At 41.6% G+C, this 23,805-nt stretch overlaps 2 protein-coding genes across 2 annotated transcripts in view; one reads left to right on the top strand and one right to left on the bottom strand.

The window, feature by feature from the left end:
- The window catches only part of LOC107282502 (TBC1 domain family member 17), a 23,587-nt gene extending 13,688 nt beyond the window's left edge, over positions 1-9,899 (bottom strand). Inside the window, exons 1-10 of the mRNA XM_015810282.1 lie at positions 9,879-9,899; positions 9,310-9,408; positions 8,368-8,442; positions 6,770-6,881; positions 6,363-6,576; positions 4,892-5,003; positions 2,982-3,146; positions 1,486-1,617; positions 840-943; positions 608-702 (exon numbers count right to left, since the gene is read on the bottom strand). Of these exons, the coding sequence (XP_015665768.1) occupies positions 608-702; positions 840-943; positions 1,486-1,617; positions 2,982-3,146; positions 4,892-5,003; positions 6,363-6,576; positions 6,770-6,881; positions 8,368-8,442; positions 9,310-9,408; positions 9,879-9,899 (1,129 nt within the window). The remainder of the gene's footprint in view (positions 1-607; positions 703-839; positions 944-1,485; positions 1,618-2,981; positions 3,147-4,891; positions 5,004-6,362; positions 6,577-6,769; positions 6,882-8,367; positions 8,443-9,309; positions 9,409-9,878) is intronic.
- Positions 9,900-12,838: 2,939 nt separating this feature from the next.
- LOC107282550 (proline-rich AKT1 substrate 1-like) lies at positions 12,839-23,637 on the top strand. The gene is made up of 4 exons (XM_015810346.1): positions 12,839-13,307; positions 17,852-17,929; positions 20,407-20,555; positions 23,287-23,637. The coding sequence occupies exons 1-4, from the start codon at positions 12,839-12,841 to the stop codon at positions 23,428-23,430; spliced, it is 840 nt and encodes a 279-aa protein (XP_015665832.1). The 3' UTR covers positions 23,431-23,637.
- The last annotated feature ends 168 nt before the right edge of the window (positions 23,638-23,805 follow it).

Here is a 23,805-nt window from a genome sequence, read left to right as displayed (position 1 = left end):
GACCAATGCCGTTTCCGTGCTGTGCCCCGGCCTGAAGCCCGACTGGTATGGGTCTAGATAGACTGTTTCATCCAGGTGCCGAGGGAATTGCTGTGCAACCACACTCTCAACAACCTTCGCCGCAAACCGAAGGTTGGAGACCGGGCGATAATTGGCCAACTCATCTGGGTCCAGGGAAGGCTTCTTGAGGAGGGGCCTCGCAACGGCCTCTTTAAGGGCCGCAGGGAAGACACCCTCCTGCAAAGAAGCGTTAATAATTCCCTGGAGCCAGGCTCGTGTACCCTCCCGAGCTGCCAGTACCAGCCAGGAGGGACACGGATCTAACAAACATGTGGTTGCATTCAGCCTCCCCAAGACCCTGTCCACGTCCTCGGGAGCAACAGGGGAAACAATAAAGGAAGAAAGGATTGTGTTTAGAAGCATCTGGCTGTAATACAAGGGTAGATAATGTGAACAGAATGACCTTGCTTTAGGCCAGCATGGCTAAGAAAGTTGCAATTCCGGCCATTGGCAAAAAAGATGGGTGAAAACAAATCAGCCATGTGCTATTACTGAATGAGAGTAAACCTCAGACCAATCAAAACCAACAAGTAGAATTTATACCAACCGATAAGGCTGCGATAACCCCGCAGTAAAGAGTTCCGCAGCTCCTGTTCCTCGCTGACCGACTTCCATTGTAACTTCATGCGGAAGTATTCGTCTCTGAGGAGAAGGATGAAGAGTGGAATGGGAAAATGCTCAGACTCAGGTCACCTCTGCAGACCTAAAAGTCCTTGCCAAGCCCCAGGACTATCTTCTCCTTGAAACAGGCCACTCCCTGATGATGAATTTAGGCTTACGTTTTCCGTCTCACTTGCGCCTTGTTCTCCTCAGTGGTGTTGCCCCAGGAATAATAGTTCAAAAGGTACTTCCACACTTCCTTACGTAATGACATGCTGAGGCCCTGAAAGGGACAAAAAAAAAGTAATTCAAAGAAAGGAACCAACGAGCCAAGTTATTATAGAACAAAGCACCTATCTGCATCAATTCAGATGGTAGGAAACACAGTACAGGTGGTCCTCAACTTGCAAGTGTTGGACGTTATGACAGGCACACACACACCAATTCGAAGTTCAGACAGCCCTTGCAGTCACATAATCACATTTTGGGCATTGGCAACCAGCCTGCATTTAGGGCTGTTTGCAGTGTCCTACATGACCATGATTTGTGAGCTGATTTTTTTGTTTTTTTGCCAGAAACGCATTTACTTCCAGTTTCCAGCAAAATAATGCCAAATGTGGACAATGGTTTGACTATACAACAGTGGTCACTTTACAACCGCCACATTCGCTTTAAAATGTCATAAATTGAGGACTACCTGTATCGTACTACTCTCATCACTTTACATGGACATTCCAATAAACAGCCACTATAATCTCCTCTTGTTTTCTATTCTAGAAACATAAGGTATGCTGGTCCAGCTGTCCTCCTTCCCACAAATCTCACCCCAGCAAAGATCCTCTTCCGCAATCCAATGGTATCCAGTACACGTCCATCAGGATCCAGATGCTGTTCCCATTCCTGTTCCGTAACAGGGGTCTCCCTTTGAACAGTGGGCCGTTCTCCTAGTTGTGCCTGCTGCTAGGAACAAAGTAAGCTAAAAAAACAATTGTATCTGAAGAAGAAAAGGTCCTTAAGAGGGAAGGAGGGAGAAAGTATAATGATTAAAAGTTTCCTTTTGAATTAAAGGGCCGTTGTAAAGGTGAAGAGCCTAAAGAACTCTTTCTATATTCAAATGTGCCTACATATTGCAAATTCTTTTCACACTGAGAAGTTCTAGAAGCACTTCCTCAAAGTTTCATAGCAATAGATCTAGCAAACAATGGAGAAATTGTGTTGTGGATTTGTTAACTACAGCGGCACCTTGGTACTCGTCAATAATTAGTTCTGGGAGGCGCAATGGATACTAAAAACAATGAATTCCAAACAAAGCATGTAATTAATATGTGATCCTTTGTTTTGGCTGGAAAGAGTTGTGAGTCACAAGACAGCCGACACCGACAAGTTCTAGCATGAGTGCCAAACAAATGAGAAGTACTGGGACAAACTTTTCATATCAAAATGCATCTAGTAAAGCAATCGAGTACCAAGGTACCACTGTATTTTCTTTTATTTAATCATTTTTAGTTACTTTTAAGAGGATAATCTTTTGAAGGAAGCTTATAGAGTAAATATATTAGCATAATATAACTACCTTCAATATAATCAGCTCTTCAAGCCAGTTCCAAGTATGACACATTTTAAAATACCCTCAACAAATATCACAAATGTAAGGTTTTAAATCCTCTTAAGAGCAACCACAATTGTCATTTTTGCTGGAAGGAATCTATAAGTTAAGGGCTATCACCCAGAAGCTGCATCTTCTCAGTCCTACAAAATTTAATGATCTTGGACGCTAGCTGCTACTACTACAGCAGCTTCACACTGGGTGTGAAGTTTTTCAGCCCTCATGAATCACTTGTGTAGTCACTCCACTGATGGAAAGACTAGATCAGGCAAAACTTGACAGTCTGATACACGAAGATATGAAACTGACAGATGCATGTGTAAACATGACAAGGCAGTACAAACCACTTCAGCAAACTAGCTGCCATTCCTCCTACACATTGTTTTGCAGATCTGCTCTAAGGTGGACACTGGTCCTTTTAAGTTTCTGTGTTTAAAGACAGTCTGGTTGAACTTTGATTAAGGGAAAGGGATTTCCTTCAAAGAGTTCATTTGTAATCTGCTACTTCTGCAGTGTCCCACTTATTCCTTTTCTACAAGCTCTCCCCCCACAACACAGCCAAATCTTCAGCAACTCTATGACAGTTGGAGGAAATGGATGGCAGAAAGGATAACCAACCATTCCTTGAGCCACAAAAACACCTCTTCCCCTTTGACCGGTTGCCATTTCTCCTACTTTCTGCCAGCCCTCAAAAATTGCCTATGTCAACACTCACACAGGTGATGACTTCAAAGCCTGTCTCCTCCTCCACATTGGCAGCCGCTGAGTCACTATGGGAATGGTGGACGAATCCATCTTCCTGGTGCAGAGCTCCACGGAAGAAATTGGTAACTTTGGAGAAGCCACCAAAGGTGGCAGCATAAGGATCCTGCAGGAAACGCTAGGAGGAAAAACAACCATGTTTACAGCTACAGGTGGAGCTCATTTACTGACTGTCTTATTTAGCAACCAAAGTTACAAAGGTGTAAAAAAAAAAAACCAGCTACGCAACCAGCAAACACTGTAGCATTCCAGTCATGTGATCACCATTTGTGTGCTTCACAGCTGGCTTGCAATAAGCAGAGTTCATAGAGAAGGTGGAAGTAAAATCGTTAAGCCACAGTCACATGATGTTTCACTTAGCAATTGTAACACTTGGCAGTAGAGTTGCCAGTCCCAATTTTTGGTCACTAAGGGAGGACTACCTGTTAAACTCCACTGCATCAAATCCATGTTGCATATTATTCATAATACCTAATTAATCTGTGATCTAGGAGTGTTCGATGCTAATCATCTCAGTAGCACTCATGTATCTGAATCTCTGCAGTTAGTACTCAGGTTATAATCACAGCCTTCTCCAATGTAGTTTATGTTCTTCCAATGTAAATAGCTGCTGGTGGTGTGAAGAGCTACTGAAGTGGCTAAACCACTTTTTCAACTATCAGTCTATAATCCACTTCCTGGAACTTGAACTCAAATCATGTTTGCCCAAAACCTGTTGGTGCAACTTTACACATTCAATTATTAACAGAGGGATAGATCAAGATCACATGAAGTCTTAATACTGCTTTCAATACTGCATCCAGTTTTGGTCATCATGATATAAAAAAGATGCTGAGAATCTGGAAAGAGTGCAGAGAAGAGCAACAAAGATGAATAGAGGACTGGAGATTAAAACATGAAGAATGATTGCAGGAATTGGGTATGTCTAGTGTGGTGAAAAGGAGGACTAGGGGTAACATGATAGCAGTGTTCCAATATTTGAGGAGCTGCCATAAAGAAAAGGGGGTCAACTTGTTTTCCAAAGCACCGGAAAGCAATGGATGGAAACAAACCAAGGAAAGAAGCAACCTAGGACTAAGGAGAAATTTTCTAACAGTGAGAACAATTAACCAGTGGAATAACTTGCCTCCAGAAGTTGTTGGCGCTCCATCACTGGAGGCTTTTAAGAAGAGATTGGACAGCCATTTGTCTGAAATGGTATAGGGTCTCCTGCTTGAGCAGGGGTTGGACTAGAAGACCTCCAAGGTCCCTTCCAACTCTGATGATGTTCTATATTTCTAGTTCTATGCAATCTTTGTAGATATTCTTCTTATAATCACTTTTGGATGCAGGAGTTGAAAAACATAGTACAAATAAAAATATCCGGTCTGCTTAAGTTTTCAAAAAATCAAAAACCCAGTTCTGGATTCTCACTTGCTGGCTTATCATCTAACTCAGTATTTCTCAACTTTGGCAACTTTAAGATATCTGGACTTCAACTCCAAGAGTTCCCCAGATATCATGGCTGGCTGGGGAATTCTGGGAGTTAAAGTCCAGACGTCTTAAACTTGCCCAGGATGAGAAACACTGCTCTAACTCTTTAAAAACTAATTCCATCTCCCTGCTAAAAAGTGTGCACAATACCTTTATTGTGGATTTGATCCCTTTTGGTTGAAAATCATGCACATAACTATTCCCAAAGCATTCCAGCATTTGTAAACTAAGGCTTCTGTCTCAAACAAACAAACAAACAAACAAACAAACCCCATGTTAACAACTTGTCCTTTTCCCCCCACAAAGCCCCATTATTCTGTTTTTAGTTTTCCTTCATTTCCTTTCCAAGGTATGTGACTCCAGATAAGTCCCTTCAGAAAATAGTCTTACCGATACTAGATTTGATGAATTGTCGTCAAAGAGTTGAAGCTCATCAAAGGAATGAGAAAGAGCGTCTGAATCATGGGTATAAACCAGGTAGAGCCGAGAATCTTTGGGAGAGCTACAAGAAAAAAAACAAAAGGAAATGATTTTTTTTTTTAATCTGGAGGAGGGTTTCAACACTGGGATATATAGTATTGTTGGGTCCATTATATTTTTTCATTGTTTATAAGAATTAAAATTATCACAGTATAAAATACAAATGAAAACAAAGATGACAGGAGAAATGGGGAAGAAAAGGGAAAGAAAGCTGTAGGGCAAAGGGGGAAAGAAAAATGAAAGCACCGACTTCCAACTTTTTACAGTACAGGAAAGTACAGAATAGAATTACAGCCTCAACTTTTTATTTTACCAACTTAACAAGTACTAGCCATTTCTATAAAAACAAACTATATTAACCAGCATCAACGTTCTTTTTTTTTTTTCCTGTCTCAAGCACAAAGCCTAGAAGCAGTTTCCAAGTAGAAACAACGCTGGATATGTTCTTTCTAACTAAAACAGTTTTGCCATTTCTGCTAGCACCATCACTTTTTCCATCCTTTCTTCTGTTATGGGATTGACGTAACTTTCCATTTCTGTGCATATAGAATTCTCACTGCTGTCAACACCTACAATAACGAAGTTCCAGATCTTCTTTTCTAACTCCTGTTGGGTCCATCATGTATTATAAAGCCCTTCTGGAACTATTCTACTTCTAACGGCAGTTGGAGATTCCTATATTTTAACTGCTCTTTGCTACACAAAGAAAACTAGCACATTGGAGGAACTGCTTTTGCTTTACTGTTTCCCTTAAGTACTATAGAGCAAGGTTCTTTTACTTTACATGCAGGAGCAAAACTGTATGTAATTAGAATGCTTAGAAACTGCATTCCTCTCATAAAAATGTCCATAACCTGCGTCACATGCTGTCTGCTCTACTAATCTGAAGCTATATAGAATGGTCTCTAAAATCTAAGACTGGTTCTTATTAAGTTGTGAAGAAAGCATTTGATTCGATTTGAACAGGACAGGGGGAAAGAGCACCCCACAGTCACTCAGCCCTTCAGATGACTATAAGAAATCCCAAATAAACCAGGATAACCAGATTTCACTTACTGTTGCTTCTCAGAATATCTGGGCCTTATTTGAAACTTAGCCAGCACTTTGCTCAAAGCATCCAAAGAAATAAAGAATAATGTCGACCTTGACTCCATGAACAAATTCAAATGGTTTCCTTGCCAACAATGTAAAAGTGGTTTGCTACTGATTTCCTCCTGGATGTTTTTCCTCATTTCCTAACTTAATCTATAGCCTTGGGATGTCCTGGTATCTAACAAAAAGGCTTTCAGAAGCTGATATTAGAAAACATTCTCCCCTTCCATGCAATAAGTTTAAATCAGATGGAGAATATAAACAGAGGTTGTGGTGTAATCTCACTCACGTGGCTAATATAACGTATTTGCAAAGAGCTTTGAGAAGGGCCTTTGTGCCTCCACGGTGGAAATGCAGAGCTTGAATGGAAATGCCTTCTTTGGTGATGAAGATGAGATACGACCAACCGAGGCCTGGCTTACTCTTACGGATGGATTTCAGCTCAGACAAGCTGAGAGAGAAGGCCCACTGACCTCGAGGGATTGGAGATTTTGGCCCAGAAACTGGTAGAGGAAAACAACACAGGAAAAGCATAGTGACAAAGGACAGAAGAAACAATCCACTGGAAACAAAATTTCTAGGTGCTATCTTTATCTCATCCCCATCTCCCATTCCTCATTGCAACTTCATCAGTAAACCTAGATACACACAACTGAAATTCATAAAAGGAAGCTAGTGCTTCTTCTTTCAATTTACCAGCTGTTTCCTCCTGGACCCGAGACCTCGTCCCCACTGTACTGATTACAGCCCAGTCTGGTTCATATCCTGGATCAAAGTGTTCTTCCTCAGCTTGGGAACCAATGGTATCCTAGTAAAGAGAAAACAAGCTAGAGGACATTTCTATGTTTTTAAATATGTCCCTCATAGTGTCTTCAGGGAAATGCTCCTTTAGGTCCTGTTCTCACCAAGAAACATCTGAGCAAGAAAAGAGAAGTACAAACTTTTCTTGTAAAGTAGATACTGATTTGAATTTGCTCTACTAAAATAGAGGATCTGATTCCTAGGAATCGGAATAAAGGAACTGTACAAGGGGAATTGTGGCAAAAAACCAATAGTCTGATACCATATTTTCCAACTAACAAATTTTATTGAATTCTCACGCCACTCACGAAAGTTTATTCCATTCAACCAAATTTGTTAGTGAGAAAAGCTGCTACAAGATTCTTTCAGAACAATGAGATAGAATTCCAGCAGTTCATTCAACATAATCTTTCTTATGAGAGAGGAAAAAAGGAGTGCATTTTATCCATAAACAACATAGAAACCATAAAAAAAAATCTTCCTCCACCCTGAAGAAGCCACATAAGAGTACCAAATGCTGTCATAACTTTGATCAACCTTTCCTGAACATTTCTTCTGGTTTATGTTATCATACGAGACAGTTTCTATTCAGTAAACTCCCACAATATCTCTATTTGGCAATTAGAAGAAGGACTACTGTCTGTCTGCAGAGTAGAAGAGAACCCCTGAGCATCTAGCCTAACTTCCCTAATTACCAATTTTATGTTGAAAAAAGCACAAAGTATATTTGCTTTGGGTCCTAAAAATATTAAAAGCATACAAATATTTATTTAATGTTTCAGATCTATCCAAACCTGCTGGGTAAGACACCACAAGAATAGCCGTACATGTAGTTCTCAATTTATGACCAGTCACTTAGCAACCATTCAAAGTTCCGACAGATCTACTTGGGGTGGGTGGGTATTTATGATGCAGATTCAAATTTCTGATGGTCACGCCTCCCTGCATCACAATTGCACTTTGGGTATTCTGCAACCAGGCCACATTTACAACTGTTTGCAGCGCCTCACTGTCACATGACCACATTTTACCCAAAATCCAGCATTTACTTCTGGTTTTAGCAAAACTGCGCTCATAGCAAACCACTGATTTGTTTAATGACTGCTGCAAAAAAGATGAAATCATGTCTGTATTGTGACCGACCGATTTTACAACTGTCACAAGTTATAACCATGATGGACAGGTTCCGTTATGATACAGGACTATAATAATTCTAGTAGAATTTAAGGCATATATAATTGAAACCCAAGCATCGTTTTGTATTCTTGTAACAATTTTCCTCAAGAGATTAAGGGTCTTTTTTTTTTTTACTGTTAGACAGACCGAAAAGATACCACAACATATTGCTCTGCAAAGAACAAACAACTTATACAGTGCTTGATAAAAAAAAAAAACTACTAAAGAAATTTTTACTTCTGCCAACATATTGAGAGCAAATATGTTGCAGAGTTTAATACATATAGGCAGAGGATTAAATCAGCAGAAAATCTTACCTTTTTGGTGTACATGATTTGAGCAGTATCTGAAGAGTCTTCCACAGGGGTCCATTGTAGTAAAGTATCTGAACCCTGAATAAAAAGAAAAAAGCATAATAAAATATCCCAACCAAATATCTCATTCCAAAACGTGAATTTCAAACTTTGAAATGTAAGGAATCAAAGGAGTGTTCAATTTCACGTGTTTCCTCCTTGAAAAGCAATTGATGCATAAATACTGAAATGCTGCTCATGCCCCACTTTGTTTTCTAAAATATCATCACAACCTGCCTAATGCTTTTTGATACACACTGCTTAAATCACAAAGTGCTGGAAATTTAGAATTTCTTGTGAAATAATTAAATCTTTTATGTGCAACATAATCTACTATTTGTGCACATGCATTAACATACCATACAGGTAGTCTTCATTTAACAACTGCCTCATTTAGCTGCCTTTTGCATTTACGATTGTGATAAAAAAATAATTTTGCAACCAGACCTCACATGTACAGCTTTCTCAGGTCTGCAAAGCAAAGGAAAACTGAAATAAAACCATAACACTGTGATCTTAAGTAACACATTTTTAATGACCGAGTTGCCAGTCCCAATTGTGGTCACTAAATGAGGACAACTTGTAGTATGAACAAACTGTTAAACCCTTGGACTCAAATATGACGCTTCCGCTCTTCTGACCAGTTTTGTTCAAATGAATCCTAACTACCTTTAACCACAATGAGTCAATATGACAAAACTACAAAAGCCTCAGATTCTTCCTCAGGCATCAAAAAAAGGAAAAGAGAAAAGTCTTGAGCCTGCTTTGTCCATTCATTTAACGGTAAATAGGACTGAACACAATGCCCCAATATAACCAATATCCCAATGTAACCAATTTTCTCACCACGACCACATAGCCTCCTGCTTCAGTTTACAATCCAATCGGCAACCTGTCTCGACCCACCTGCTCAATGATGCGGATAACTCCAGGTATGAGGGAATCTTGGTCAGGATGCCGCTTTGCACTGGTGTGTAAATAGACCCCATCTTTCTCAAATGCAACCTGCAAAAAGTCAGAAGAAAAGGAATGGAAGGAATTCCACTCCTCCAGTTTTTTTCCCCCCAATGTGCAGCTCAGGTAACCAGATCCAAGCTCCTTTAATGATTTATTGTCAAAGCCTCAAAACAAAAGGGGGAAAACCACCATTTTATATAACCGTAACGCTGATAACCAACCTCTATATATTACCGGGGGGAGGAAAGGGGGGAGTCTCAATACATCTAGGATTCTAGGAGGAATATCACGTCTCCCTATAACTTCCAAGACGGATGAAAGCACATTTCTCCATTTCTAACAAACCAGAGTTTCCATACGGAGTGACACAGCCGGCTCTCGATTCCCGGGGAATCATTTTCAGCTCATGCTGGGATTTAAAATAAAAAAAACCCCAATTCCCTTTTCCTTTGACAGCCCGTTTTTTGCTTCGCGGAGCCTAACGAGCACCGTCCTGGAGGATTAAAGGCCTCTCTTACCCTGCAGCCCCCTAACTCCATTCTGCCTGACAGCTACTTCCTGAAAAACAAATACGTCATTTCCTGCTCCGATTGGGTTTTTTAAAAAAATATGTCTTGAAGCCGTCATCATTGTTTCTGGCGCGAAAAAAGCTCAAGCCGGAACGGTTGAATGTCCCGTTTGGAAGCACACATGAAGCTTTTGGCGCCATCTTTGAAAAGGTCAAAGTGACTGGCTCTTTAAACATGACTTTATCTGTACGTTTTCTGCCAGTATGCAGGTAATATTAAATAATTATGCCCCCGGTTAAGAAATGCTTATACATTCGAAGAAGGTACGAAATAGAAAATATATTTTATGATTTAACTAGGGAGCTGGCACGTGGAAACATCTGGGTGATTTTGGCCTCGGAAGTTAAGCCTGGGGTCCATACAGGATGGATTGATTGGCAGCCTGTTAAGCCTGGGGGTGGGGGACAGACAGAAAAAAATAATGCCAATAATTTTTTACCAAGAAAATTGGGTCTATGAAGTATTTAAGGCTCATCTAAAGTTTATCTTGCAATTATTACAAAGAGACGCACTCGAAGCGAGGGAATTTTATTGAATGAAATAATATATAAAATTAATCTTGCAGCGGAGAGAAAGTGAATCCTTCTCCTATCTTAATAGATGGGGAAGAATTTTCTATCAAATGACAAATAACTTACACACTTAGAGTTTCCGAGTGGGATGCTTTCTGAGACTTCAACTCCCAGAATTCTTAGCACACCTGTTGGCTGGGGTGTTCTGGGATTCGAGATTCACATACTATACTTGGAAGTTGAAAGGTTTCAAAAACTCTGCCTGATAGAATGGTATTCTAGAAACAGAAGTGTTTGATGCTGATGATGATTCAGTATATATCTCCTTTCTGCTAAGCACCCATCAAACAACACGTGCCTATCCTTGGGCTAGATAGGTGGATAAAAATGCCAAATAAATATTTGGCTGGCTGTGCGACGAACCCTAATAAATACCGCCCAGCTCTCAGTGACTATGGACAGCTTACACAACCAAGCAAATAAATCAGAATAATATCAATAATGCATTAGAAAAACTCTGGCAAGCATGGTGAAACGAGGGATTTCAGTCTCCAGAATGAGCAACGAAGGTCTTCCAGGTCTGACCAGGCGATGGCAGCAAGAAGCTTAGAGCACGCTTTATCAACCTTGAAAACTTTAAATTGTGTGGAATTCTGGGAGTTGAAGTCCACAAAGCCTCAAGTCGCCATGATTGATTAAATTGAAACACTGGCTTAGTGGCTTCTGCTTCTCTTTGCTGCCACCTGCTGGTCTTTAGAATATCTGCAGCATACCAACATTTTCCCTTAAGAACGGGCAGCGTTTTACTATAGCAGTTCGCTAGCGACTCCTGGCGGTTTAAATCGCCTGCGGAAAATCTCAGCGAAGGTGCTATGTTTTAAACGGGTAGCCCTGAGATTCGTCAATTTTCACGTAGGTATCCTGAGTTCCTCTCTCGCCTCATCTTTACAGAGGTTCGGCTGGTTTCCTACTAAGTTCACAATCACATGTAGCTTTCTCCCTCTCTTCTAATATGCCATATCTAGAATTATCAGTATCTCTTGGCCACCATTCGGATTTTGATAACCCTCAAAATGTAAAAATGAATGAATGAATTTAATATTTAAGGTGAACCCCCGGGTTTGCTAAACAATCACACGCATGCGCACGAGGAAAAGCTCCCCCTTTCCGATGCCATCTTTGGGCCGGGCATAAGAAGGCCAATCGACGTTCTCAACTCCTCCCTCTCCCCGACGCCCTCCTTTGTTCCCCGCCCTCCATCTTTGAAAAGGGCAATGTGTGGGCGCTGGTCTCATGTCTTGTGAGGGCGGTCGGAGGAGGCGGAGTCTTGGGGGTGGGGAGGGGGTGGTGGCGGTTGTTGTTTAGAAGAGGAGGAGGAGGGGGCAGCATAAGTGTCCTGGGAAGGGTTAAAGGTGAGAGGTCAGGATTCCGGCTGCTGACCCCCCAAGGGGGCTGGGAGGGAACTGGTCTCCGGTGCTTAAGCGAGGGGGGAAAAAGAAATAAGAGACAGGAGAAGGTAATATGCGTCCCCCCCCGCCGCTGCTTCCTTTCGGAGCCCTGCTTGGGGGGAGGGCTGGGGAGAGAAAGCGAAGACTTGTGCCCGGGGGCGTCTCTTCTTCCTCACAGTGCTGTCTGTCTGTCTATCTGTCGGTATGTGTCCCCCCACCCACTCCTTGCTTTTATTCCAGGGCTGTATCGTTTGCTTTGGTGCCCCTTTTTTGCCTCTTTCCCTCTGAAAAAGGGGGCTTTCCTCCCTGCACAGCCTTCTCTGCACCCCACTCCCCCACATCTGGTGCATGCTCTTTCCAAAGCAATCTTGATCATCTGAACCCCACTTTCTGCCCTGCACACTCTCCATGAAAAAAACCCAGAGGTGTCCAGCTTCTTTGGCTCTTCCAGAAGATGTGCTGTGGCCTCTCTTGGTTTTCATACAAGGCTGTTCATCGTGGCTTAACTTGTTTTTTTAAAACTCCTGGTCAATGCCAGGTGTTCTGAATTCAGGCCCTGGTTACTCTACTAAGCTGAATTCCCTCTCTCCGAGGCAGACCAGATTTCTTGGCCTTTTGTCCATTCCTGTTCTCTCATAAAAGTGCCCCAGGGTGAACCAGGGCGGTGACATTCAGCTGATTAATTGGCTAGGCAAATTGACTAAAAATATTTTACTTTTTGACTGGGCAAAAACAACCATAGGCAGCAGAAGTTGTCTTTTAAAAAGGCATCATGTGAATTTGAATGCCTGTTGCAGTGCGGTATTTGTGTCGCTTAGAAACAGGTGTTTGTTTCCTTCCTGTGAATATTTAATATTTTCATCAGCTCAGCTTTTTAACTATGGATGAGTTCTCTTCCACTGTGCAATGGTTTAACCTCGGGGTCCTTTTCATTTTGTTTGCCTGCAGGATGACAGATATGGCAGATAATCATAAGGAAAATTGGGTAGCCCTGGTGGCTGCAGCGGAACAGTACCGGCGTCAAACGGGCAATGAAATTGTTTTGCTCACAGCCTTCCGGGCACCACCCCCTGGCAACTACAGCTATGTGCAGCATGGAAGTGGGGCTTTAGCAGATGCCGTTCAACGCTACCTCGAAGATATCGCAGTGGTTCACAAAACCACTGCTTTCACCTATGCTGCCCGCCCTCCCTCAATCCCTCGTCCACCTCCCCCACAAGGATCCTACTCCCAAAGTTACCCTCCTACTTATGCTCCAGATGAACCTGCCCCACACAGGACGCCTACCTTCCAGGGGGACTTGCCTCAGGCTTCAGGAGGCCAAGAACCTGAAGATGAAGATGATGAAGGGGACAGAAATACATTGACTGAACTGGAACAATCCAGTGGGAGAGACCCTCCTCCTAGTGACACTACTGGTATGTATCTGTGCAACAAGTTTGCATTTATAGGTTGTTTTTCTATAAATCGTTCAAGTAGCCTCCTGCAATAACTATATAATTGTCAAATATCAACCCAGTAGACTGCTCACTCCAAAGCTTTGCTTGAAAAGCCAGGCTTGGACAGCACTCTGGAAATTACAGGATGGAGGTAGAGACCTATAGCTTTTTTTTATAAAGTTCTATAACAAAGGTCAACCTTCCCCAGTCAAGTGTTCTCCAGATGTGTCAGACTTTAACTTCCAATACCTGCCAGCCAGCATCTGGATAGAAGGCCCAGGGGAGTTAAAATCCAACCACCAGATGCCTGAATGTAGAAGTCCATAATAATTAAAGTTAAGAGTGTAATGGACTATATTTTAACTGGGTCCATTAAGAAAAGCAACCTGATTCACACTTTGTGCCAAACCTTGACTTGCTTAAACATAGTTTTAGAATCGTAGACTTGTATAATAAGAAAAGTCACATTGAGTTAAGGCTTGGTGAGCTGCCTGAAGGCACTAGCTTCTCATCACATTTTTAGCAAGAATAAACACTATGTACTAGTAGCACTTTTCCTTTCCTAATGTTACAGTTGTGACAAAACGCTCTGCTGAAGTGAGAAGGCACACTCTAAGGTATTAGGTTCGACAGAAGAGTGGGTAGCAGTTTGAGAATGAAGTGAACAGACGATTATGCACAGTCCCTTGCATTCCTCTCTATCTCCCTTTTGGCCTTTATACTTTATTTTTCTGCTAAAAAGGACTTGCAAATCTGCAAGCAAAAATAATTTAACAGGGTAACTTTATTATAGCTTAAAAGGCCAATGAAAAAGAAGCAGAATAACAAATTGTTAGTGTGCCGGAGCCTGAAAGGAAAAAAATATATGAATTCATATCATTTAAAGGTCCCCTGAAAAAGCAATAAAATAATTAATAAAAATAAAGAGCAATTTCATTTTGAGAACAAAATGGAACCCTGAGTGAATGAGTGTTTCAGAATTGGGATCCTTTGCCAAAAAGATCCCAGGTATTTATCTGCTGCAGCTCAGAGCCAAATCTCAGCTGAAGATCTTGTTCATAGGTTGATATATAGGAGTATAACATTTCAAATTGGTTTTGTCTTTTGAAAGATACAGAACAGCTAAATTAAGGAATGTGAATTTATCTAGTCACAATAATTCATATCAGGTGTAGATGTAATAAGTTACCTTTAGATAACAATTATTCAGGTGCTGAGAAGCATTTCATGTAGCTTAATTTGAGAATCCTCAGAATTCTTAAAGGTACTTTGTTCATATTGTAGAAAGAGATAGAAGTCACTTGTGAGCACATGCCTGAAAAAGGAGATTGGATACTTTCATGGCTTTTAGTCTTAGCTACTGCATCTAGTGGATCCATGTTGGGTGTGTCTTTGTACCTTGCCCTCTGAACCTTTAGCCTCTCTTGCTGTGTATTTAATGCACACAACAGTCCTGAATGAAGCCTGAAGATGTGTGCAGAAAGATTTTTTAGCTTCCAGGCTTAGGAGAACCCATTTGATACTAACTGGGATTGTTGAGTTGTGTGAAGAGGCATGTTGGCCTACAACTTGCAAAGTACATTGTCCTATGTCTAGTAGGCCCCATTTTGAGCCACTGAATCTTATCTTGTGAAGCACAACTAATTTCCTGCAGGCTGTAGCCAGGTTTCAGTCTTCCTCATTGGCCTGAACGCTCTTTGCATAAGGAGTGTTTATCATATACATGATTACAAGTAAATCTGGAGTACATAGAATAGGACACTCTGAACCAAATACTGTGCTATGTGTCTCTGCCCTGACATACTCCTGCCTTCCCTCAGGAATGACCTGAAAGTAACTGATGTCGTTTCATCTCTCAGCAAAACAAATCTGAGTATAGTGAACACTTGCCTGGAGATGTGTAAGATTATTTGAAGAGAAGCTTTTCCTCATGCTGTTGGTGTTTCATGGTTTTATTCTGTCCTTCTTTCAAGCCAACATGGTTTCCTTCTACTATTTTTCCTGTAATGATTTATATTTTACATTTCCTCCCATGAAGCACTCAAAAGGCCAAAACATCTTAAAATCTCATAAAAACAATTACAAGAATTATTAAGAAAGCTGAAACTGAAAAATCTGAAGGGAAAGGTCTAGACCAGGGGTAGGCAACCTTGGCTCTTTTATAACTCGTGAACTTCAACTCCCAGAATTTCTGAGTCAGCATGGCTGGCTCAGGAATTCTGGGAGTTGAAGTCCACAAGTCATAAAAGAGCCAAGGTTGCCTACCCCTGGTCTAGACTCCTTTCATAAAGGTGGAAAGAGCAGGAGCACAGTGTGCATCCCACAGTTTGGAAATAAGATAGAAGCCCCACAAATGGAGCTCGGAAAATGGAGCCACAAGGATGTCTTTAAAAAGGCCTCTTCTGTTGACCTTAATATTCAAACAGAGGCATGTGGCCTTAGGAGTGCTTGAGATACTAAGGCCACAACTTGTTTAAAAAACAATCTACTGCAATCACTGTTGTTATCTTCTTCACACCCCTCTGAGATAAACTAAAAGGCAATAGCTAATCTAAATAAGATTTGTGGCTGAGGGATGGAACCGTAGTCTCTCTAGAATTAGATCTAACAGTCCAACTCTAAAGTCACGCTGGTTGACAGTATATTTTGACTTGCTGGAAAAGTAGGTCATTAGTTATGCAAAGCTTAGCATTTTAAAATATTCCATTCCTCCTTCAGACTGTTCTGATCCTGGTTGTTCAGTAAGTAACTGTGGAGCAATCCAGAACAGCCAAAGTCCAGAGAAGGAACAGAACATTTACTGCTTCAGAACATTAGGTTGCGCACGTATGAAAGGCTATCTCCAGGGAATCCTGTTTGCCCCCCCCCCCCCGCTCCTCTAGAGTTTAAGTTAGTAAAAAAGAATCTCTTTTGCTCAGCCTTTTTAACTATTGATTTTGATTTCATTGTTTTCATGTTTTATACTTCGTTGTAGCTTTATGAGCTGCATTGAGGCGTTATGTGGCTAGCTCTCAACTTATGACCACAATTTGGACCAGAATTTCTATTGTTAAGCAAGGGGGTTGTTAAGTGCATCATGCTTCTGTTTATGACCTTTTTGCCATAGTTGTTCAGTGAATCTGGCTTCTCCCATTGACTTTGCTTGTCAGAGGTTGGCTGGGAAGGTTGCAAACAGCAATCACATGATCCCAGGACACTGCAATCATCATAAATGCCTATTACCAAGTGCCCAAATTTTGATCACATAACCGTGGGGGAGACTGTGACTGTTGTAAAAGTGAGTCCCAGTCATAAGTCATTTTTTTAGTGCCATTCATATGGTTCCTAAATGAAAGAGAGAAGCAACTTAGAACTAAGGAGAAACTTCCTGACAGAACAATTAACCAGTGGAACAACCTGCCTCCAGAAGCAGTGAATGCTCCAACACTGGAAGCTTTTAAGAAGAGACTGGACAGCCATTTGTCCAAAATGGTATAGGGTTTCCTGCCTGAGCAGGAGGTTGGACTAGATGACCTCCAAGGTCCCTTTCAACTTTATCATGATTATTATTATTATTATTATAAGTTGAGAATTACTTGTATAAGCAGAAATATGTGCTATAACATTATTTGACATATCCCACCTTTATTTTATACGTAATATAAAATACATTTTTATAGCATAAGTAATTCTCTCATCTCCCATTTTCCTCAACAACAATCCTGTGAGGGATTGTCTTGCTCAAAGTCCTCCAGCTGGCTTCCATGCCTAAGGGAGGACTAGAACTCATGGCCTTTCTAGTTTAGTATCTTAATCCCTGCATTACCTCAGCTCTCTGTAATCCTACAATGTAATATCTTTCTTTTAAAACTGGCTTCTCATATTTGAGGTGCATTCCTTTCAGATGTCTTATTGTCATCTGCTGACATGAAAGGAGACTGTGTGAATGGAAGGTCCACAGGCTCATTTAATTGCAATAATGTAAACCTTAATCCACATTTATTAATGGAGGAGGCCTATTAAGCTACCATGACAACTCCTTCACTGTGTACTTACTTTTCTTCTCCGTCCTTTCCTCCATCTCATATTGTTCTTGCCTCACCCGAGGGTTGATATATACTTTCTGCCTCGCCTTCCTAGGAAATTTATAAATTAAAATAAAAAGTAGGATTTTCAAGCAGCCATTGAAGTGTGCTTTGTTTCAGGTTCCAAGTCAGTTTGCTGAAAACTATTATATTGAGCATGGTTGGTTCTAACTGGTCTGGTGTGATGTTTCAAACACACACCCCATCACTTGTGCTGTATTTAGAAAACCTTGATGTTCGTGCAAGCTGGTTGATAGCTTTCAACTGTGATGGTATTATTTTTGGATACAAAGAATTCTAAAAAAAAAAAAAAAGGTAGCATGAGAAAGGTAGCATTTCTATTCAGCTGGGGGATAAAAAATGATTATCAACATGTTGAGGGACAGGGTTGTAACATGAGGGATCCTTGTATGGACAGCCACTGACATTCTACATTTTAAGATAACAATCCATTTTTAGGTCTGTTTGTGATGGACGAAGATTCTCCAAGCCAAGATTATGAGCCTTTTTTTGATTCCGATGTGGAGAGCACTGACGGTGAGTGAAGTAGCACTGTGTAAGAGAGACAACACTGAGCCCAGCTAATCCTTTGAATTTTTCCCTATTCTTGCTATGGAATAGGTATCCTCCCTTCTCAGAATGATCCATATCTACTGGATTAGTCCAAACGTCCTGTGAATTTTTGGTTTCAGCTTCTTCCATGAAGTCCTCATTTGCTGTAAGGATCTTCCTGACAAGCCTAGTGAGGTTCAATTACAGGTAGTCCTCAACGTACGACCACAAATGAGCCCCAAATGTCTGTTGCTAAACGAAACAGTTAAGTGAAATTTGACACATTTTATGACCTTTCTTGCCACAGTTGTTAAGTGAATCACTGCAGTTGTTAAGGTACTATCCCGGTTGTTAAACGAATCTGGCTTCCCCATTGACTTTGGTTGTCAGAAGGTCGCAAAAGGTGATCCCATGGTCCTGGGATACTGCAGCCGTCATAAGTATGAGTCAGTTGCCAAGTGTCTGAATTTTGACCACGTGCCCATGGGGATGCTGCAATGGTCGTAAATGTGAAAAATGGTCATAAGTCACTTTTTTCAGAGCTGTTGTAACTTTGAACGGTCACTAAACGAACTGTTGTAAGTCGAGAACTACCTGTACTGTAACAAGCATAATTTTAGTGGCTAAGAGAATAAAAAAGAAATCTCTTCAGCCATTCACTGGATGACTTTGGCTAGTCTAGCATACTTTGCAAATTTGTTGAGAGAAGAGAAAGAAAGGGGGAACTGCTTTGTCTATTCCTTGGAGAAAGGATATCAATGTGAGGGATAATTAAACAGAGATCCACCTAATATGTGGGGCTATGTCTTCTCTACCCAGTTGGCTCCTTTAATTGCTTGGTCTAATTAGTCTTTAATGAGACTGCTAGGCATGTCTGAGTGGATCCAATTTACTTTCTTGGGAAGACTTGTTCTCAACCTTTTCCCCTATTTATATTTAATGTCATTCTCCACCGTTTGTATATTACGAGTTATAACTCCTCACTATTTATACATTTGACACTTTTGTAAATAATCTGTATATTATCACTTGAGTTTTCAAAAACTCAGAAGCTTGAATGCTTTACGACAGCCATCTCCAATTTAACAGTATTCAATCCAGCAACCAGGATTTCCTATGTTTGACCATGCAAACTGGGAATTCTGGGAACTGTATTTGCAGTGGGACTGGAAGGTGCCAGATTAAGAAAGGCTGCCATAAATGGAAAACTTTATTAATTGACTATAATGGTATTTGAAGCCCCAGGGAGATGCTTCATTTCATTTGTCTTTTCTAGATCTTCAGTTCTCTTTGGAATTGAAACTATATTACAGGGTGAGCGGAAGTTTTAAATTATAGATTTAAGGTTGCTCTACTGATGAATCAATCTCTGGCTTCCTGGGATTTTCAGGAAACAGAATATGGAGAAGTGCTGAATGGGATTAGCCTTGGCCAGATCTAAAAATAAGCATTCCAGGTATTACTTGATAAAAAATATCTTCAAGAATGTATAATCTATGCCAGTGATGGCGAACCTTTTAGAGACCGTGCCCAAAAACTGGCCCCGCCCCTGCTCTGCCCCCACCCCGCCTGCCCGCAGAGCCACTCACCGCCTCCAGGGCCTGCCACAGATCGCCCAGCAGTGCCATGGCGGCCACACCCTCTGCCCGCACCCCGCAGCATCAACTGTGCGCGATGGGGTGTGAGGGCAGAGTTTTGTCTACGCTGCCTGGCTGCCATGTCCTTGGCTGCACTGCTCCGTGTGGGCCACACTCGAGGGCGAGTCTCCTTCAGGGGGGCTGCTGGAGAGGAGGGGTCACAGAGGGAGGCAAGGCTGGGGGAACGGCATGTGTGCCCACAGAGAGGGCTCCGAGTGCCGCCTCTGGCACCCATGCCATAGGTTCGCCACCACTGATCTATGCCAAAGATTAATACATTCTTGTACATACTTGGAAAGTTTTTGAATAAAGTTCAGAGAGATGGAGGATCTGAGGTAGTTTGAAGACGTTAGTGTGTAGCTAGACCCTTCCATAGCTGCCCACTTTTGAAAGAGGCTTGTCATAAGAAAAAAGGAAGGCAACATGATGCACAACAACGCAATTGCCTGCAGCTTTGTATCTATTTGCAGGAATCCCCTTGAGCTTATCAAGGTCACACTGGCGTGATAGAGAACCTCTTAGTAAATGAGTGTTTTGTGACTGGCCGGGAAAGTGCATCTGACACATGCTGTCAAAATTCCAGGTGTGCCTTTGTCCTAAAAAGTTGCCTACCTCTGGCTCTAAATGTTGAATCGCAACTCCCGGCAGCTTCAGCCAAAAGTGGCCAAAGATTAATGATTCTGGGAGTTGTAATTCAACAAAGTGAAAGGAATTAATCATAACTCCTGGTTTTAGATCAGGCTTCGCATGCCTACAGCTCTCTTTCAAATGTTGCACAGTTGGTCTAAGCTTTTTTTTTTCTCCCAAATTCCCACTTTTTCTCAGATGGGAGTCTGAGTGAGGAGGCTCCAGGACAGACAGCTCCTCCACCCCCAAGCCATCAGTATGCCAAATCCCTCCCAGTCTCCGTGCCCATCTGGGGCTTTAAAGAGCAACGCCAAGAGATACGATCCTCTGACGAAGAGAACAGTAAGGTGGGTCAAAATGCTCTTTGAGAGTCTGTCCTCTGGGGAAGCAGAAGGGCTGTTGGGACACTTTCTTTTTCCTTGGGTGTCGCTGGAGCCTCGCCGACTAAGTACAGGTGGTCCTTGAATTACAACCATTCATTTAGTGACCGTTCAAAGTTACAACGGCACTGAAAAATATGACTTACGGCTGGTCCTCAACCGGCATGTATTTACAACAATTGCAGTGTCCCAGGAGTCATGTAATAGCCATTTGCCACTTCCCAACAAACAAAAAGAATGAAGAAAACTGGATTTGCTTAACAACCCACCTACTTTGCTTAATTGTGGTGATTTGCTTAACAAACGTGGCTGAAAAAAAGGGGGGGCATAAATCAGGCACGATTCATTTCACCACCACTTTGCTTCATGGTGAAAATTCTGGTCCCAATTTTGGTCATAAGTCAAGGACTACCTGTAATAAAATCCTTGAGAGGGGTTGTTGAGCTGAGCCTATCTCAGGTCTGAAAGTAGAGAACAAAATGCTTAATTCAGCCTAAAAGCCTGATTAGATTCCAAGGGGTTTTAGGCAATCTTTTCCCAACCACAGACTCGACTTCCCTGCTGGTCTTTTCAGCTGGAGAAGACATGAGGGTGATGCCATCAGAGAAGGGTTGCCACATTTTTTGGAAGTGATTGTGATTGGGGGCCTGAATAAATATATATTATGCTTTTGGGGGGAGGGTGTTACAAATTCCCTTCTTTTTTAAAAGTGAAAAATTGTACCGTCCTGATGTAGTGATATGTTTACAAATTTGAGTGACCATCTTGAGCATATTTTGCATTTCTGGCTGCCACCTTTTAAGGAGGACTCGGAATTTGCAACATGTTAAAGGAGCCTGCTCAGGGACAAAATTATGTCTTTGGAGAGAGTCTGAGGGAGCTTTATATATTTGTGCTTTAGAAAAGATGAGCGAGAGAAGAATTGATAGATTTCCAAGAACCTGAAATAAGGTCTTGCAGAAAAAGGTTAAAAATCTGTTTTTCATCATCCCAAAGGATGGAACACAGGAAAATGCTCTCAGGTTACAGGAAGGCAGATCAAAGCAGGCAGAATGAATTGTGTAGAAGACTTTCTTACAGTAAGAGCAGTTCAAGCCAAATACCCAAACAGGTTGTGGGTCCCTGCATTAGATGTGTTTTAAAGAAAATACAGGCAGCTATTTGTTAGCCATGCTTTAATATGGGTTTGTGGATTGAGCAGGGCATTGGGCCCCATCAAACTATTTTTCATAGTTTGGAATAGCAAATCTTAGAAATGCAACAGCCTAATGCAAAGTTTCCCAACCTGGGCAATTTCCAGGTATGTGGACCTCAACTTCAAGAATTCCACAGCCAGCATAGCCATTTCTGAGAATTCTGGGAGTTGAAGTCCACTCCTCTTCAATTTGGAAGGTTTGGAAACACTGGTTTAAGAGTTGGCTCTTTGTCCACTATCTTGACCATTCAATTGTGCCTAGTTCAGTTGTGACTTTTGGCTTTATTTGTTCTTTCTCAATTATCTCTATACCGAGCGTCATTTATCCATAAACCACTTAGGTAGGTATAATGAGGAAAAGGGAACTCCTACAGTTAGATACTTCAGAGGAAAAGACTTTATAAAAAAGGGGCTGCAAACCAGTTTCTGGAGAAAAATCAGAAGTGGCTTGCAGTTCTTTAATCACATTAAAAGTTTTCATTCCTTTGAGCAGGTGATGGAAAATGGTATATAGATAGTCCTTGACTTACGATCACAGTTAAGATCAGGATTCCCATCGCTAAGCAAGGCAATTAAATGACTCACACCCAATTTCACAACCTTTTTTGCCATGGTTAAGCAAATCACTGCAATCGTTAAAGAGAACCACACAGTTGCTAAGAGAATCCAGCTTCCTCCAATGACTTTGTTTGTAGGAAGCCAACTGGGAAGGTCACAACTGGCAATCACATCACTCCAGGATGCTGCAACTATCTTAAATACATGCCAGTTGCCCAGCATCCAAATTTTGATCATGTGACCTTGGGATAGTCATAACTCTGAGAATCCAGTCATAAGTCACTTTTTCAAAGCTGTTGTAACTTTGGATGGTCACTAAATGGATGGCTGTAAGTTGAGGACTATCTATAATGAGTATTTTGTATAGAAAATCAGCTTTCCAGGTTGGTTCTTTTTGTATGAACTGGTATAGAAGAAAGTCCTCGACTTATGACTACAGCTGAGCCCAAAATTTCTGTGGCTAAGATATTTGTTAAGTAAGTTTTGCCCCATTTTACGACCTTCCTTGCCACAGTTATTAAGCGAACCACTTGTAATTGTGAAGTTAGTAACGTAGTTGTTAAGCGAATCTGGCTTCCCCATTGACTTTGCTGATCAGGAAGTCGCTGATTAGGACCCCATACACTGCAACCGTCATAAATATGAATCAGTTGCCAAGCATCTGAATTTTGATCATGTGACCATGAGGATGCTGCAATGGTTGTAAGTGTGAAGAATGGTCGTTAAGTCCCTTTTTTCAGTGCTGTTGTAACTTCGAACGGTCACTGAACGAACTCTTGTAAGTCGAGGATTATCTGTAATGGTGGAAGAGAAGTCAGATTCACAGTGATAAGCTTCTCATTATCAGTAACAGCAAGGAACAAGGGAAGCAGTCGAGGAAATTGGGAGGTGCAGGAGGAAAAGCAAAGCTGTTCTCCGTTTTCTCACTTCCATTCCTCTTCACAGCATTCGTCTCCTGACCTCGAGAAGATTGCCGCCAGCATGAGAGCTTTGGTGCTGCGGGTTTCAGATGGCACAGAGATGTTTGGGGATCTGCCTCGGCCACGCCTGAACACCAGTGACTTCCAGAAGCTGCAGCGGAAATATTAATAGATCTGGCCATTGCCCCTTCCGCCTCGGCGCCATTTTCCTCCACTACCAAAAATCGGTAGACAGGGTCCAGAGCTCCTCTCAAGCCATACCGTTCAAATTCTATCCTCCCCTCCGGCCTTGGCTCCCACAAGCTTTAATTTAAAATGGGTAACCTCAGTTTCACACTACAGATGGGCCGGAAGGGTTAATTACCTCTTTTTTTTTCCCAACCGAGAAGCCTCAGCTTCTGTGATTTGAATGCTAAGATCGGTGTTTCTCAATCTTGGCAGTTTTTAAGATGTGCGGAATTCTGAGATTTGAAGGCCGCACATCTTAAAAGTTGTCAAGATTGTGGAGAAACACTGACTTAGCTATAACAGCTCTTCTGAGAGG

The sequence above is a fragment of the Protobothrops mucrosquamatus genome, unplaced genomic scaffold (assembly GCF_001527695.2).
Source record: "Protobothrops mucrosquamatus isolate PMUCROS unplaced genomic scaffold, P.Mucros_1.0 scaffold8, whole genome shotgun sequence".
Classification (NCBI taxonomy): domain Eukaryota; kingdom Metazoa; phylum Chordata; class Lepidosauria; order Squamata; family Viperidae; genus Protobothrops; species Protobothrops mucrosquamatus.
This window is presented reverse-complemented; position numbering and strand designations above follow the sequence as displayed.